Source organism: Lycorma delicatula, chromosome 1 (assembly GCF_047948215.1).
Source record: "Lycorma delicatula isolate Av1 chromosome 1, ASM4794821v1, whole genome shotgun sequence".
NCBI classification, from domain to species: Eukaryota; Metazoa; Arthropoda; class Insecta; order Hemiptera; family Fulgoridae; genus Lycorma; species Lycorma delicatula.
In genome coordinates this window covers 245,427,035-245,446,193 of record NC_134455.1, presented here as the reverse complement: position 1 = coordinate 245,446,193, position 19,159 = coordinate 245,427,035, and the positions used below count along the sequence as shown (strand labels likewise).

General features: G+C 29.2%; 1 protein-coding gene across 2 annotated transcripts in view; it reads right to left on the bottom strand.

The window, feature by feature from the left end:
- LOC142330085 (DGAT1/2-independent enzyme synthesizing storage lipids) overlaps window positions 1-19,159 on the bottom strand; it is a 108,978-nt gene that overhangs the window by 10,163 nt on the left and 79,656 nt on the right. Inside the window, exon 7 of one of the 2 annotated variants that reach the window (XM_075375144.1) lies at window positions 10,460-10,536. In XM_075375144.1, the coding sequence (XP_075231259.1) occupies window positions 10,460-10,536 (77 nt within the window). Of the gene's footprint in view, window positions 1-10,459; window positions 10,537-14,857; window positions 14,994-19,159 lie in introns of those variants that run through there. The other variant, XM_075375152.1, reaches the window with a different exon arrangement.

Genomic DNA, 19,159 nt, shown 5'->3' with positions numbered 1-19,159 from the left:
ACAAATATTTTTTTATAAAAAATTATTAAATTATTAAAGATAATACTGTATTTAGAAAAAACAAAGTTATCATATCCCAATCCCATTATCAAAATATCACAATTATGATAGTAAAAGTTAACAAATTTTCACTTAACTCAATATATTTTATAACTTAAAAATTAAACCTTCAAATAAATTATCCCATTGTAATGTTTATAATCTTAGTCCAATGCGCATAAAATAATCTAAATAAAGAAGAAAAGAACTGTATTTATTATGTTATAATGATCACAAACAAATATAGGTCTCTCAGAGAGCCAAAAAAAAAAAACAAGTACAACTCATAAGAAACTGAAAACAAGCTTTAACACAATTCAATATTATAGTTACAATTAGTCTTCTCTCCTCAAACAACTAAAACTCTTTTAAATTGACTTTGATACGCATCCTAACTCGCTGTAAAAAGCTGCATGCTTTTTACAGCATGCTAGGTCTTGCATAGACCTAGAAAGAAATGAGTGAATGATATAAATTTAGCTACGAAAAGGAGGGACTGTACAGAAAAGTTGTTTTGACAAATACAAAAGGCGGTTTAAGAGAGTGCTAAATAGCTCCTGTACTTCAGCTGTAATAATAATATTTAAGATAATTTAGAAAGCTTTTTTTTTAATAGGTTATTCAGTCTAACCATATTTATCGATTACATTGCTATTTTTTTAAATTTACAAGATTGGTGTGGTTTTTTAAATTAACATTCCACAGTCAGTGCAATTTTAATGATTTTTTTTTAAATTTTTTCTGAAGCAATTCTAACTGCTAATTTTTTTAGAATCTAAAAAAACGTAATTTTTCAGTTACGGTGACTGAAATAAATTTGTTAATGAATGAGGAGCAGATATATCCTTTTTTCAGAACTATATTGATACTCCATGTACTGCTAGTTAATTTATTGAAGCTAAACCTGAATTAAACCTTCAAATAAATTATCCCATTGTAATGTTTATAATCTTAGTCCAATGCGCATAAAATAATCTAAATAAAGAAGAAAAGAACTGTATTTATTATGTTATAATGATCACAAACAAATATAGGTCTCTCAGAGAGCCAAAAAAAAAAACAAGTACAACTCATAAGAAACTGAAAACAAGCTTTAACACAATTCAATATTATAGTTACAATTAGTCTTCTCTCCTCAAACAACTAAAACTCTTTTAAAATTTATTTTGGTTTTAATTCTTTTGCTGTGTTATTATAAATTAGCATTTTTGTTCTACTCTGTGCATCTTAATGAGTGCAAAATTTAATTATAAAGCGAAGCGTAACCACTATTTTGTGTAATTGTTGATACAAAAAAATAATGGGTGCTTTTCAAAAGATGCCCGCAGCTGACCTATAGTTAGTCAGTTGTTGTTATAGTTAAGTCAGTTAGTTATTAGATGGCGCCACTGAAAGGAGAAAATAAATAAATAGTACATATTTTTTCTTTTTAAATACATAAATTGTATTATAACACCATTATACAATGATACTGTAATAATAAAATAGTAAAATAAATTACAGTATTTTTTTGAGTACAGTAATTTACTGTATAACTCATCAAGAACCTAACCTGTATTTCTACACTGAATGTGAGTCTCAATTTACACGATTTCATTATACACAAAAATTTTCCAGAACATAACACCTGCGTAAATTGAAGGTGCACTGTATAATAAATAAATTTAAAAGTATAAATATAATCAAACCAAGCTTAACCTACGCTTACAAGTCAAGATTAGCGAGCATAGGTCAAGTTTGGTTAGAATATTTATTTAAAGTTGGATTTTAATTTTAATTCATTTATTTTCTCCTCTCAGTGGCGCCATCTAACAACTAACTGTCTAACCACAACGACAACTAACTACAGACTAGCTGCAGGCGTCTTCTTGAAAAGTGCTGAAATAATGTACAAGTATGGTTATGATATGCAATGAAAAATAAATAAGAATTTACTAAATTCTATTTTTTTATTATTATGTGCTGTACTCAGAATAAGCTTTTTTTCTAACAAATGTATGCTGGTATCTCCTACACAGGTAAACCTCAGGAGTACCTAATTTTATGCTCTGAGTTATATCTTTTAGGCTTATTAAGAGTAGTATAAAGTAGTATAACAAAATAATATTAAAATGTAAATAACTTTTTTGGATATAACCTCAAATTTCTGATTTAAAATTTTTTTAAATAGTATTAAGCAGGATGTACATTATTTTGTGAGATATAAAATCATTTGTTCATTCATTAGTTTAACAGATCACTATTACTCTTCTCTACATATTTCAACTTTATTACATGAGTGGAAAAAGTTTTACCTTTCATTGGACAATAGTAATTTATTTTAATTTTAACCCTTTCCTAATATTATTCAACTTTAGTTGAATACCTTTCATTGTGTAGTTACAATTTAATCCAAGAGTGTAGTAAAATGACTTATTGCATTATTAAACCTTAATTTCTAAATGGTATTAAGCCATTTTTAATGTTCTGCAACCATAGGAAATTGTAAATGAGTTAATTTAGGCCTTCAGTTGACACCAAAAAAAGTGTAGTTAGTATGTTGTTTTCAATTTGACCAAAAAGTAGTTTTAAATTAATATTTATGATGTTATTGCTGATTTTTATTTAACTCTCATTTATAATTGCAACATTTTATCAACAAATATGATTTTTTAAATAATTTACTCTAAGGTAATAAATCATCATTTGGAATTTGTAACAGACTTGTTTGTTTTACATGTACAGATATGGGTTTTTTGTTATCAATTTTTTCATTGCTCATTTTATTTTTTCTTTAATTTCAGAAGGGAGACTGAAGATAACCTGTACAGAATGGAATGAGAAAAATATGTAGCCTACTTCCATTAATTTTTAAAAGGAGTAATTAAACGGCAGATGACATTGTTACTTCATTTGTAACTGAGTACGAGTAAGAAATAATTTTGATCACAATGTAACTAACTAGCTAACTACGTAAAAAATAGAATTTCATGCTTTGGTTAATGACTGCATAATATGCAATCTACATCAGTTTAATATCTTGACACAGAGAAAATTTAAAGAAATAATCAGTAATAAGGTAAAATAAAACTACTGGACCAACTAGCTGGAGAAATATCCATTCCTCATTTAACACATAATTTGGTGCTTTTCTGATTAGTCTGATGATAAAGTACACAAGTTTAATTGTGCAGAATGTAGAGAAGTGTCCTCAGAATTCTTTAAGAAGAAAGAATTATGAAGAGAAAAGCAACCTCTTGTTATAAAATGTTTATAGGAGATTTAGTGATCAAAGTAAAATATTACAAATTTCTTAACTTTACTGATTTTTAAAAACTGCTATCTTTGTTATGCATGAAAAAATATAAAGAAACAAAACTAGGAACATTAAGAAAGATCAATTTTATTATACAACATGAGAAGAAAATTTGTTGTTTTAGATATGTAACATCAGCAGATAAATGGCTAATTTAGATATATATTAGTAAAATATGAAACTTTTCCAGAAAAATTACATTTATTACATTTTTGTGAAGATAAAATTCACTATTTATTAGTCAAAATAGTTTCTTTATAAATATGTACTTCTGTTCAGTTGTTATATGATTAATTGTAATTAAATAACACTGTGCTGGAATTAAACAGAATTTAAATCTTTGAAAGACAAAGAACTACATTTATGCAAGCAGCTGCTTAAATGAAAGATTTTAAATTCATATTTTTCTGCTAGTGATTTTTGTTGCACTATTACTATAAATAGTAAAAAAATATATATATAAATTTTTTTGAGATTTAGACAAAAAATGACAAAGTTGAAAGTAATAGAGACACGTTTTTGGTGTTTCAACTCTGAAAAAGCTGAGAAACTTAATATTCTCATAATGTATAAGCTAAATTATTCCAATTTAAACTGACACCATACTAAACTTTTTAAAAAATTAGAAATTTTTATTACCTCTAAAAATGTAATATTTTGAATTAGCAATATTTTTCACATATACACATCAATTTGAACATCCACATTAAAAATTTCTCAAGTCAGATAAAAGGGACACTCATATAACAAATTTTATGGTTAAGATTTCATAAAACTAAAATCTATGTAAATATTATATTATGAGATGCAGAATTTACAGTAAATTGATTTTATTTTAGATAATACGACATATTTAAGTGCCAAATATGCACAGAGTTTTATTAGTACAATTTTTAAACCCAGAGGTGCTGCATTGTGCCTTAATAATAAATGTAACAATGTAAGAATAGAGACAGCACTAAAGGTAGTCTTTGTGCGACTCACGGGAGTAGGAATGCATAGTGCACTTCTCGAGTAGGTATTATATTTCTGACGAATAAAAAGTATTTTGTAAATAGGATGTAATAAATTTATTAAGTGGGTAGAATTGGGCCAGCTTTGTAAAGTGGGCCAGCTTTTGTTTGGGGGAGTCAATTTGATCAGAGGATCATCCATAAGTGTGGTTGTTTAGAGAGAGTTCCCTTGAATTTTCTTTTTGCTTCTTTTTATAGAATGTTTTGTAGTTAACTTCGTAATTTTTTACAAAAACCTTTAATTTCTTAAAAAGTTTTTAAAATTATTCAGCATTTTAAATTTTTTAATGATTTTAGTCAATTTCAAATAACTTTATTTTTTAATGTATACTATTGTACATTATGTCACGTAACCGATTAGTACTTTCCTGTTCCAATACAAAGATAAATTTCTTCAAGCATCTGCAGAATTTTAAACATTTAATCCTTTAAAAGAAGCTAAAAATAAAATTTAATAATGTTATTAACATGACCTAAATCCATCCCACTTAAGTTTGGAATTACTTAGTTACTAATGAGCTGCGTTTACATGAGCTCACTAAAAATGCTAAATAAAGCCCTTGCTAATATTATTAATTACACATGTAATATTAATATAGTTTATATAAACAGTCATATAATATAAAACATTAAAGTGTTTATTTAAAAGTTGGTTATCTTTAATTAGTCAATTTATTTATAACCAGCTAGGTTATAAATAAACTCATAACCAGGTTGATGTTGTGTATCGTATTATGACACAGATGTTTGTTGACCATGGTAGGGATTGGTTTACACTGTTGTACTGAGACACTTTTGTTAACATTACTTTCAAACATAAGTAAAATAGATTTACTTCTTCGTCATTTACTTCTTCTGTTTTGTTTATTTTTTGGCTTCAGTCCATTTGACAGGTTTGATGCAGCTCTCCAAGATTCTCTACCTAGCACCAGTTGTTTCATTTTGATATACTCCCTACACCCCTAACAATTTGTTTTACATATTCCAAATGTTGCCTGCCTGCACAATTTTTCCCATCTACCTGTCCCTCCAGTATCAAAGAAACTATTCCAGAATGCCTTAATATGTGGCCTATAAGTCTGTCTCTTCTTTTAACTATATTTTTCCAAATGCTTCTTTCTTCATCAATTTGCCGCAATACCTCTTCATGTGTCACTTTATCCACCCACCTGATTTTTAACATTCTCCTATAGCAACACATTTCAAAAGTTTCTAATCTTTTCTTCTCAGGTACTCCAATTGTTGAAGTTTCACTTCCATATAAAGCTGCGCTCCAAACGTATACTTTCAAAAATATTTTCCTGATGTTTAAATTAATTTTTGAAGTAAGCAAATTATATTTCTGATTGAAAGCTCATTTCGCCTGTGCTATTTGACATTTTATATCGCTCCTGCTTCATCCATCTACAGTAATTCTACTTCCCAAATAATAAAATTCTTCTATCTCCGTAATCTTTTCACTTACTATTTTTATATTTAGTGGTCCATCTATATTATTTCAACTACATCTTTGTTTATTATTGTTAAATTTATTTTATTATTTGTTTAAAAAAACTTTTTTTTAATCAAATATTTAATCAATTTCTAGTTAAAGCCTAGAAAGGCCAGAGTCATATTTTAACCTTTTGCTAATTTAATCCTTTAATATGCAATATTAAATGCATTTAATATTGCAATTCAACCCTTTACCTAACATTCTTAAAATTCAAGGTTTCATGATTTTTAATTATTTTTGTATATAGATATAATATAATGATTTTATGAGAAAAAAGTTATTTTAATAAAATTATTAACTATTAGACTAATACCAAAGGAGGTATTTTATCACTACACCCTTTTTTTCATATTGCACATTATTTGCCTTTTACAGCAATATTTTAAACACACAAGTATACCAACATCTAATATATTGCTATATAAACAAAAACACAAATAGTGCTTTATTACAATTTCTTGTGTGACTTTCATTATATTTATCAAGACACACCAGTCATTATTCTCTCAGATAAACTATAATATTATAAGTATAAATATTCTATTGAAAAATTAAATATTGTTAAATGCACTTCTGTGTTATCAAAATTTGATATGTGTATATGTCAGGAGGATATAAAACTTTCAAATGTCAGTATTGATCATCAGTTACTTCTTAGAAATACTTTAAATCCATCCTAAATTTTGACTGTAACTACTCATACAAACAGTATTCTACTTATTAGACATTTATACAAATATTTATCCTAAATGGTAGTAACAACTGATATCTCTGGTTACATAATATATCATCAAAATTAGTAGTTTTTAAAGAATTAATAACTGTCTTTTGCACACAAAGCTAAAGGCAAGTGTTTTATATTTTTCTGGGTTATCTGATATGTTACCAATGGAACCGTGAGTAATTAATTACAATTAGACTTTGTCTTGCAACAGTCTGAAATAAGCACATTATGAAGGTCAAGTTAATACAATGGTATTGAACCATTAATCTTAATAGTTAATTGGTTCTTGATTTTATTAATTTTGAAATAATCCAAACACGGTAAATGACAATTCAAAACCTAGTTGTGTTTCACTTTAGAGGAGATGGTTGTTATAGTTTTGCTAACCAGTATAAACAAAGTGTTTTATAAATTTACTGTTTCAGTTGTTTCTCTATTATTTCATACATGTATTTTACCAGAAATTTGTGGTGTATTAATTAGTATATAAGCAGGAGTACCCAGTTTCATGCAAGTGGTAGTTACATATTACACTCGAAGAAATAGTAATTATTTTTCCCAAAAAAATGTACGATACAAAATACAATCTTAATAAATTTTATTAAACAAAGGAGGGATGATCACTTGAAAACTGTCATACCCTCCCATAGATATCTCATCTTGACAGGGACTTAGTCATTATTTACGTATGACTAATCTCCCATGCAAGGTATTGCAGTCACTTTAAGAAAAAATTAACTGATAAAAATAGTGCTAAATAGGATATTAATAGGTTTTCCATCAAGATATATTTTTCGGATAGGATATTAATGAGGTTAACATATGGTTATCATATTAGCATAAGGTGAAGGCTTTTAATTATAATTATTTCAAGGTGAAGCTTAGATTTTTATTGCCAATAAGTTAAGTTTTACTATGGTTAAATCTGTTATCATGTCTCTATCAGACAACTATTCTATGTAAACAGCTGGCAGTGGCAAAGTCCAGGTTGGATTTCCAACATCAATAATCATATTTAGTTGCTGTTCTTTTGTTTTCAATATAACTAAAAGGCATATTTTGAGATTAAAATATTTAGGCTATGCTCAATTTTTTTTTCAATAGAATTGCAACATTAACATTTAAGTCACTGGGCAAATATTCTGAATCTCTGTGAACAAATGACCATCCAGATACGGGCAAGGTCTCAATCAGCACCAGAAGAATCATTATCTCAATTTTATATGAAATTTCAACTGCTGGAATAAAAACCAACCAACAAATGCAGCAAATATACAAAAAAAAGAATACAACGTTGAAAAGATTATGGAATCATTACAGAACAAAAAGTCGCATATTCTGGCTATGAAAGAAAATGTTAAAATATTCTTTTTGGAACTGGAGTCCTGGCTGAAGATAAAGCATGTAATAGCCAAATTAAGTCATTAGCCCAAGATTTTCCGAGAGTTCAGAAAAAAAATTGCAAGAGAGCAAATAAACTGAAATAAAAAGGAGGATGTTTTGATGATTGTACATATTCCAGATGACAGATCAATTAGTCATAATAAGAATACTGCTTTGAGGAAAATAGGCAATCATAAGGACTATAACAAGGTAACATGATGTAAACGTAATAAACTGTTGAAGATTATAAGTGAGCTAAGATGGTAGTTAATGAACAAACACATAAATAAATAAGGATAAATTCATATTATAAGGAAAGATTGTTACTTTTTAGATGAATGAGGGTTTGAAAATGGGTGGTTCTTACTTATTTAGTGTTAAAGACATATTGAAGTTAGGTCCTTAAGATTATACATAATAATACTAATTCCGTGGATGAGGTAAAGTAATCAGTGACTAAATTTATGTTTGAGAGGTGCTTTACTTATAATTCAGTGATTGGTTACTTTCATTTTTTCTAAATATTTATTTTATAAAATTTCTTTAAAAATCATTTTTAAATTTGTAATTCATTAAGGCCATAGAGTTAGTTCAATGTTGCCAAGAAATTTACATACATATAATTAAGTTTTTGATTATCAAAAAAACTGAGTCTATCTTTTAAATAAAAAAGGAAAAAAAAATTGACACTGAAAAATTAAACTTTCTTCTGGATTGAATTTACATACTGGATCCTGTTAAAGCATTATGTTAAACCACCATCTATTCCTAGAATCTTACAGACACAATTGCTTATCCTTATCTTGGGATGCGTCAATTCAATATTACAGGTGTGCTTTCTTGTTGTTACAATCGCCACAGATGGTCTTAAGAAATTACAAAAACAAAAATATGGAAACTGAAGGATTATTGCCATGAAGTAAGTGTACAATGTGAATGAAACAAGTTTGAATTACAAAACAATGTGCCCCAAAAGAGTTCAGACAAAAAATGAAAAATACTTCAGCACAGTGTTATAAAAAGTTACAATAACGGCTTCTAGTTACCCTTTTTAAAACAATATAACATAATAGTTTCACTGGCAAACAAGCAAAAAAATATGCTTTAAAAAATGTAAAAATTCTATGGAAAAAAATATTGTTTTAAACATAAATACATTCTTCTTGTCAAAAGGTACTAGACACAATTGAAAATGAATATAAAAAGGAAATATTGAGGAAAATTATTGATACAGATGACCAAGAAAATGAACACAAAAGAAACAGTGAAGAGTTTTTAAATTTATCAGTATTAAAAAAAGATGTCATTTACATGATTTCAATGTCCTCAAATAAAGTAAAAAAATACTTTCAACAAAACCTGAAAAAATGTAATCTGAATAAATGAAAACTGTAATTCACAAAAAAAAAATTGCTGACCTACAAATTTGTCAGAATCATTGTAAGGTGTTATATAAAATGTGGTTGATATATTTTATAGTAAATAAGTGACAACAATGTACATTCTTGCATTTAATGTGATAATAAAAGTGATATAATTTTCATACAAGATAAAATAATTATAGCTTGCTCTTCTAATAATATTCTCAATAATGACATATGACAAGGATACTAAATAAAAGGAAAACTCAATCATTTGGAATCAGCCACGATAATGAATAAAATCTTAAAATGCCAACTGAATACTTCACCATTGCATGTAAAACCATAAAGTGCTTATATATTTATGTGGGCTCATAGTTTTATAAATTAATAAATACAAGTGGATTAATCTGTAATGTTTAAACACATTATTTTAAAATGGAAACTGCTATACAACTGCTTATTTTTGAATGTAGTATTTTAAAATTTTTAGATATATTCAAGTTGTATCTTTATGATTAATTGCTTTAAAAATGAACATTAACGTAGTTTATTTTGGAAAAAAGTTCTATTATAATCAGAAATTTTAAACTGAAAAATAAGACAGCCATATATGCCATCATATATTGGCAGTTATGTCCAGTATATTAAATAGATTAACCCTATCTACAAATATATTTTTTTTATTATGGCATGTATTTTAGACAACTGGATGATCCAGATTTTTCCATTTTTTGCATTACTTTCAATCCTCTTTCATCTGGATGACCAGATTTTTAATGCCATTTTTATATATTTTCAGAATGTAAGAACAGCGGTGGTATACACATAAAGTGTAATAGTGTAATGTATTGAAAAAACAATAAAATAAGAATAAATTATTTCAACATCATCCTGTGAACTTCTCAAGTTTATATACATATTTATATGCATAAAAGAAGTATAATAAAAAAATAATAGCTAAAACAGATCCAAAAGTATTTATGAAATATAAGTATTCCTAAATACACGTATAAAATTATACTTTTATTCTGAGAGGATTTCTTTGTTTTTAGTAATAAAAATCTGTTGCAGATTAATCATGAAAAATACTGTACTATTTATACTAATTTTAATCATTTAATTTTTTGTTTTGGTATCTCATAGAACCTTTCAAAAAGTGCTCTAAGTATTGATCCAGGAATCCTCTGATGTTTAGCAATTAAATCTTCAATAGCTGCAGCAACCTGTAAATCAAAGAATTTGAAAGATTTAAAATAACTTTCACTATTCAATACATAAAATAAAACTAAAGGCTGATACAATTTCTACCCATTAATTTTTAGAAAAAATATTTTACCTTTTATCACAGGACTGATTTGCATTTAAAACAACTTTACTTTCAATCTGTATTTCTGTTTATTGTTCAAACTAATCTTCTGAAAACTAGATTTACAAAAAAAAAACTATTTATCAACCTCAGAAATCCATTATCGGAAAAAAAAATAAAAACTGCAGTAACTCAATAGGGAATTCTTTAATGAATACAAAAACCTTAATATTTCAAGCTTCTGTCTCAAATTCCAAACTTAGTACACCATTGTTAGTTGCATGGTGCATGATAATAGATAAAGCTTTTTTGTTTAATTTCTACACATGAACATACATTACGTGAGTATAAAATAACTTTGTTTACAAGTAACTGTCGTAAATATAACTCATACATCTATGATCCAGTATTATTGACATAATATAAGATGTGACAACGAGGATAAATTATGATGAAAATGCAAACTGTATGAATTCATGAGTTTACATTAACATTCCTAATTTAAAGGCTGATAGTAACTTATACATTACATGGTATGTTATATTAACGTATCCTTTGAATAGAACTAGAAGTTTTCATCTGTAGAAGCTAGTAAGTATATCTTGTAACACTATATGTCTATTTTATTATTAAATAAAAGCCTAATTGTTTATTAGACATATAAAAACATATTTATTAGACATATCTATATTAGTGATGGAATTATTATCTTTTATTAGAATTATTGGAATTCTTATCTTTTATTAGACATATTTATTTTTAAATAAAGATCTAATATGACTATTTTATTCTTTCGCTTTCATGCAAGTCTACCTGAAGATTCCTTGATCACATTTTCAGCAAACTGAATTGACAGGCTTCGTTTATTTTTTCTTCATTCTAGATTATTTAATTTCAAGCAAACCAGGGCTAAATAAAATTTTAGTTCTACTGAGGAGTAATAAGTTTAACTCTAACAATAGATGAAGAAGTTACTATTTTCTTAAAATTTTGACTAACATTGCAAGATTACTAAAAATTCAGAGAATCATCATTCTCAGAACTAAGCATAAGAGTTTTAGACACATTAGAAATAAATTTGGCCTAAAATTTTAATCTTCAAAATCCTTAAGGACCAAGTAGTCATTTTTTTAAGAAGCATCAGCATTAATTCTTTTCTAATACAAGTAAAATATAAAGCTGAAACAGGTAATATAGCATTTTATTTGAAAGCAGTTAAGAAACTTGCCTAGAACAAACACAGTCAATAGCCAAGAAATGCAATCAGGTGGAATGTATATCTTGAACTGAGAGACAGTTAAGTTCACTATATTTTTATTGAAGTAAACTGTAATGAAAACAATTCAGATTTGAACAAATAGATTAATATGTAACGAAGGCTCATCAAGCTTCCAGTCGATCCTTCTGTAAGTCAATGATACCAACACAGTTTTAAAACAAAATAACTGCAAGAGACTGTTATGGTAATGGGCACCCATAAAGTGATCTATGGGAGGGAGGATACCTTATCTTATTGTTGTAAATAAGAATGTATATTTTAGCAAATAAAGCAAATGAACATGACGATCAAGACCCTCATTGGTCTTATCAGATACTCAAAGCATGACAACCTCACATGGGGACTGGAGTTTGGCTCTTAAACTATCGATTTATCCAAATTTATATGGACAACAAAATCTAGTCTAGTCTGGCTGGTTATAAAAAATTCTAATGATAGGAATATAGGATGCAGTCTAGAATAATGAAAAGACTTGTTAACACAGCCAAAAAAAAAAAAAAAAATAGCTGAGATAAGTATAGATCACATCTAAAGGATAATATTCATGAACAGCATGCTATAGTACATAATGTTTTAAAAATATCAACAGAGAACATATTGTGGATTTGAACCAACTGGAAGAGAAGCATGTGATTAAGTACTGTAAAGTACACTACAATTAAGAAGTAGAAAATCAAAATTAGAAGATTCATGAGAGGTGAAAATGTGGAATGACACTGATAAAAATATTGATGAGTTGATAGCTCTTTCTACAGTGAGAACAGGATCTGATAATTTAGGAGTACAGTTTTTTGAAATATGTACCCTGTGAAATATTACTGAAGGTTGTGAATAAGTATTAGCTCCAGCAGAAAATTACATTAGGATAGAAAAAGTTGTTCATTGATACCAGGCTTAAAAAAAGAACACAGAAATGATTTTAGTAATATCATAGGATTAGACTTTTGCATACAGGATACAAATTTTACAATACATAATTCACAATGATTTAAGGTCATTATCTGAAAGATATAATAATAGATCACAGGATTTAAGAGGTAATCTTATAAAAAAACTTGCTTTATCTAAAACAATTATTGAAAGGAAAGAATATAACTGTGCCACATATTTGTTTGTGGACTGTGTAAAAGCTTTTGATAAAATAGATTGAGGCTATGGAAAATGTTAGATATAAAAGATATCTTAAGTCACTTAATACAAATTTTACAGTACCTTTAGGAAGGGTTGGAAATTTGTTTGCTGCTATTTAAAACCGGGGAAATTTTATCAGTATTTATGTGTCTGGTAAGGAAATATTTTATGGACTATATTTTTTTAAGAAATAAAAGAATGAAGAAATTAGCTACTTAGTTTAGGAATAAGTGATGACATAGAACAAAATTTTATAATAGTTTAAAAATAAGTATCTTTCACAGGGTACATATTTCAAAACGATGTACTTCTAAATTATCAGTTCCTGTTCTAACTGTAAAAAGAGCTATCAACTCATCAATATTTTTATCAGTGTCATTCCACATTTTCATCTCTCATGAATATTCTAATTTTGATTTTATGCTGATCACCAGGTCATGCAAAAATCACCATTATTATCAAGCTACAATATTTTCATTTTATTTATTTTTTTTAATTTTAGCACAAAGTGGATACTCTCATGTCAAGTTCTTCAGAATTCCCAGGCACAAATATTTATTCATATAATTGTGGACATTTAGAAAAAACTGATAGAACCCAGTGAAGTCAATCAAACACAAATTTTTTACTGTCTTCAAAATAGTAGGATTTTATTGGTTAAAATATACCTATGCAATAAATTTATTACTGAAGATAATTTTCTTACATTAAAATGTGTTTCTTGATTAAGTATGGGCAATTATCAGAGTGATTTAATAACAAATGACATTAATTTTTTTAATTAATGTTAATATTGAATGGAAAAAATTAACAAGTTTTCAATCAACAATTTTGAAATAAAAATCAAAACTTATTTAATAATTACTAAGCTTTTTATACAAAAAAATGCACTAATTCTATTTTATAAAAACAGTTATAAAAACACAATAAAACATTTATACAGTTGTAATTAAGGTCAACAGAAGTTAAAATAACTTAAGATATTATAGTTTTAAATTCTCAACACTTCTTGTAATGTGAAAACTATAATGGCAGCTGTAAATGAAGCACACATTCAAAGCTACAGAGATGGGTTACACATCTTTATATTTCTTAAAATTTTCAAAGTTACCAAATATGTTGTTAATGATAAATACTACTACACTTCTGCAGCTTCATGATTAATTAATTATGTACTTATTGCCAATATTTATATTACTAACTTTTTATTAATTTATGACTCCACTTAAATATTTTGAATAGGTGACAGAAGTTTTGACCATATTTAACATCTAAATCTGAATTATCTTTAACCTGTAAACTGGTTTTGGTTTTATTTCACCATTAGGTGATTAATTTAGACAGAAATGGTTAAAAAAACAACACTAACATCACAAAACATAATTAAAAATATATAAATTTATTCCCAAAGTGAAGTTATTAAATATGTCTTGAGTGAAATTTTTCCTGTTTTAGAGAAAGTATTTAATTTTAGTTTAGAAAAGAGTGCATCCCCAAATCGACTAAAGAATGCTAAGATGTTAAGAATTTAAAGTTAAATTTTCAGTAATTTTAAAATAAAAAAAAATAATAACTAGTACACCAAAATTACTAATAAAAAGTAATTATCTTCTACTTTTATTTTACATTAAACTTTAACTTAACAAAAAAAATTTGAGTTAAATTACATTAATTTTATCAGAATAAATTCTTTACAAATTTTATCTTGAAGTTTTATTTGGTTATTGTCAATTTATCAAAGAAAATTTATGCCAAATCTAAAAAACATGTTTTTCAATTTCCAATTTTTTGGATTTTACAATTTTTTGGGAATGAAAGAGATAAGATTTATAGGACCAATTTTTTTTATGTAATATTGTACACAACCACCAATTTTGCATAGTAATTTGCGTCCAGATTTTTAATTTTCTTGACCTTTAGGGTATAAATCTGGATGAAATCTTTTGCTAACCTCTCCTGAAAAACTTGAAATCAAAGCATTTCAAAACACATTTTAATTATGAGCTTTTTTCATTATTTTGAGGAGAGAAATACATTTACAACATATGACAGAAACTTCTCCTTTACATATGTACATATATATATATATGTATATATATAATATATACACACACACACATGAGTATACAATTGAATATTGCAAAAAAAACTACCTCACAAGCAGTTTATTATTACACAAATATGTTTAAAACTATAACTAATCTTTTTAAGTGTTTAAAAAAAAAGTATATGTGTATACTTAAACTACTATTTTTTAGCAGTTTATAAAAAAAATTAACAATGCTTCTTAATGAGATTTTTTTCAAATATTTTTATGTGTTTTACTGTAGTCATTTTCTTTTCCAATTTCTTTTAAAATTTAATTACCTTTTATTAGCTATTTATTTATTTATTTAATTAGTGATAATATTTCAAATGTCTTGTATAAAAACATTATGCAACTGAATAGTGTTTCTTATTAATTTATATTCTAAAAAGGTTATTGTGTTTCTATTTCAATTGTAAAGTAAATTGACCTAACAACCTAAATTACCCCTTACTTGACCTTTAGTGCAAAAAATGTTCTATAATGGCCATTATATTTTTAAAGAATATAAAATATTCTTTAATATATAATATTTTATATTGTCCTTTACTTTAAATTCTATAATAAAGGAAATAAATATGTATGCACATATACAAGGTGCTACCCAAAAGTTCGGGGAATTTGAATTTCACGTGTGAACCATGGCTGGTACGACCTGCTGCCGCTAGATGTGGCTAACAGTACTCTTTGTGAATCAGTGTTCCAACAGCTGTGATGATGAGAGGCTGCACTGTTGACTTTCGCGATTGTGTTTTACTACTTTGACGAAGTTCTAAATGGCAGATTTTAAAGAGCAAAGAACCTGCATCAAATTTTGCTTCATGCTTAAAAAAACTAGTGTAGAAATCCATCGTATGCTTGTGGAAGCATTTGGTGACAATGCTATGAGTAAAAGTAAAACTTTTTTGTGGTACAAACGATTCAAAGATGGACGAACGACAGTCGTCCATCTTTGAATCTTTGACGATGAGCATTCAGGAAAACCATCAACAAGCGCAACACCGAAAAGCATCGCAGAAGTGCAAGAGGCTATTGTTGCAGATCGTAGACAAACAATCCATAATGTTTGTGCAATCGTACAAATGTCATATTGGTCCGTGAAACGCATCTTGTCAGACAATTTGAACATGAGATGCATTGCTGCAAAATTCGTACAGAGACGGCTGAACAGCGACCAGAAACAAAATCGCGTAGCTGTCAGTAATGAATTGAAAAATTCAGCAAGAGATGACCCTAACTTCATCTCCAACATCATAACCGGTGATGAGACATGGGTGTATGGGTATGACCCTGAAACTAAGCAGCAGTCGTCGCCAAGTTCACCGCGGCCAAAATAAACATGCCAAGTTCGCAGCAACGTGAAGTTCACGATGATTGTTTTTTTCGACATCAAAGGCATTATATCCATAAGGAATTTGATCCTCTTGGTCAAACTGTCAATGGGATGTTCTATTGTGAAGTTTTGAAGCGGTTATGTGAAAGCATTAGGCGCAAACGTTCAGATTTGTGGGGTAACAACAGGTGGGTTCTGCACCATTACAACGTGCCCGTGCACACATCGCTAACCGTTTGAAATTTCTTGGCTTCCAAAAAGATGGTAGTGATTTCCCACCCACTCTATTTGCCTGACCTTGCCTCGTGCAACTTTTTTCTCTTTCTGAGAATAAAATTTCAATTGAAAGGCCATCGTTTGGCCTTTCACAAGTGAGGAGATTCAGGAAGAAACACAGAACGAGCTTCGAACACTTATACCTGCAGACTTCCAGGGATGCATGGAATTATGGGAAAAATGTTGGGATCACTGTATCAATGCCCAAGGGGATTACACTGAAGGAAACAGTGGAAATTATAAGTTATGGTAAGCTATTTTATTTTTATGGTAAAATTCCCCGAACTTTTGGGTAGCACCTCATACATACATAACACATGCACAGTAAATCACAGTCACAATTAACTAACAAACCACAATATTACAAGGGTTTTTTTATTTTCAAGGTCTGATTGGTCGCGAAATAAAAACTCACACAAAAATCGGATGAACCTTTGCGCATATGTGTTGCACAGCGTCTCTAGTATGGCCTTCAATCACGCCGTCACTTCGTTTAGTTCTGAACACGCAGCTAGCACGTAAACAAGTATACAATAGCATCTCCTGTCAAGTGTAAAGTGCGTGCGGTAATTTGATTTCTTCAGGCTGAGGGATTTAATGCTGCTGAAATTCATAGACGAATAAGTAATGTGTACAGTGAAACTTTAATGAGTGACAACAAAATGCGACAATGGTGCAGGAACTTTAAAGCAGGACGTACAGATGTTCATGATGCAGGTGATCAGAGAAGGAAGCGAGTGTCAACCAATGATCTTGTTGAGCGAGTGGATGAGGCAATTCGAGAAAATCATCGGTTCACAATTTCTGTATTGAGCGATTTGTTTCCTGAAATTTCAAGTTCAGCTCTCTACACCATTGTGAGCGAGTGACTTCAATACCGCAAGTATGTGCGAGATGGTTTCCCAAGATACTGTCCAGCCATCACAAAACAATGAGAATGGACGCCTCCCTAATGTTTCTGCAGTGCTACCACAATGAAGGAGATTTTTTTAACAAAATTGTCACAGGGACGAGACATGGGTCCATTTCGATAATGAAGAAACAAAAGCCAAATCCAAACAGTGGATGCATTCTCATTCTCCCAGTAAACCAAAGAAGGTCAAGCGAACCTTCTCCAACATAAAGTGTATGGCTACTGTGTTCTGGAACCGGAATGGAGTTCTCTTGGTGGAATTCATGGAACGTGGCATGACCATCACTATAGCCTCATACTGCATGACGCTTCAACGTCTACGAAGGGCAATTCAGAATAAGCAGAGAGGAATGTTGTCATCAGGCATTGTCTTTCTCCATGACAATGCTAAGCCGCACACTGCAGCTGTAACAAAGAAGCTCCTGCAGCGTTTTCGTTGGGAAGTGTTTGATCACCCTCTATACAGCCCGGACTTGACTCCATCTGATTTTCACCTCTTTGCTCACATGAAACACTGACTAGGAGGACAACATTTTGGCACAGACATCGAGCTACAGACCAGCGTAGAAACATGGCTGAAAACACAGGTGGCTCCGTTCTATGACGAGGGTATTGGAAAGTTGGTACCATGCTACGACAAATGTCTAAATTGGAGTGGCGACTATGAAGAGAAATAACGTAACTATGTAAGTACTTACTAACCTCTAACTATGTTAGAGGGTACAGAAAATAAAAAATGTTTTATTTTCACTGTAGTTTTAATTTCGTGACCGATCGAACCCTCATAGTTGCAGTAGGTAAGTGTTTTTAATTGTTGCAAAAAATACTTAAACCAATTAATTGGGGTACATTAAAATTATTAAATCCTAAACTATTATTAAATACCTTAATTATTTTTGTAACCATAAATAAGCCTTCAAATTGATTTCTAAACATTTAACATTAACTTTTAGTCCTTAGCGCTGGAAACTAAAATTATACAGGGTGAACAACATAAAACTGAACTCATAATGAAACCGCTACCCAACACTTTTTATGAAAGATTCTCACACAACTAGCATGACTAGTGGATGTATATGTTTGCCAGCAGACTGCAGGTTGAAGTACGTGAAGGAGATGAACTCAGTTCTAACCAATTCAGGTTTCAGGGTGGGTTCTCCACTGAGGATGTCTTAGAAAAGATCATGGGCATGGTGGATAAGGCAGCGTGCACTAGCCAACAAAGAGGTTGATCCTGGTGGTGCTATTTACAGACATTAAGAATGAATTCCATTCCTTGAGTTGGACTGTATCAGAGAAGAGTTGAGAAGGAAGGAGATCAGCCTGTACCTGCAACAACTGGTCCATGATTACCTCTCTGACGGGTTGTTGGTCAGTGGTGGTGCTGAGGGTGAGTTTGAAATAAGGGTCACAAGAGAGGTGGCGCAGGGGTTGGTTCCTAGGTCCCTGCTGTGAAATGTTATCTACGACGGGTTCCTGGGAATCTGGTTTCTGGTAGGGGTTACCCCTGTGCACTTTGCTG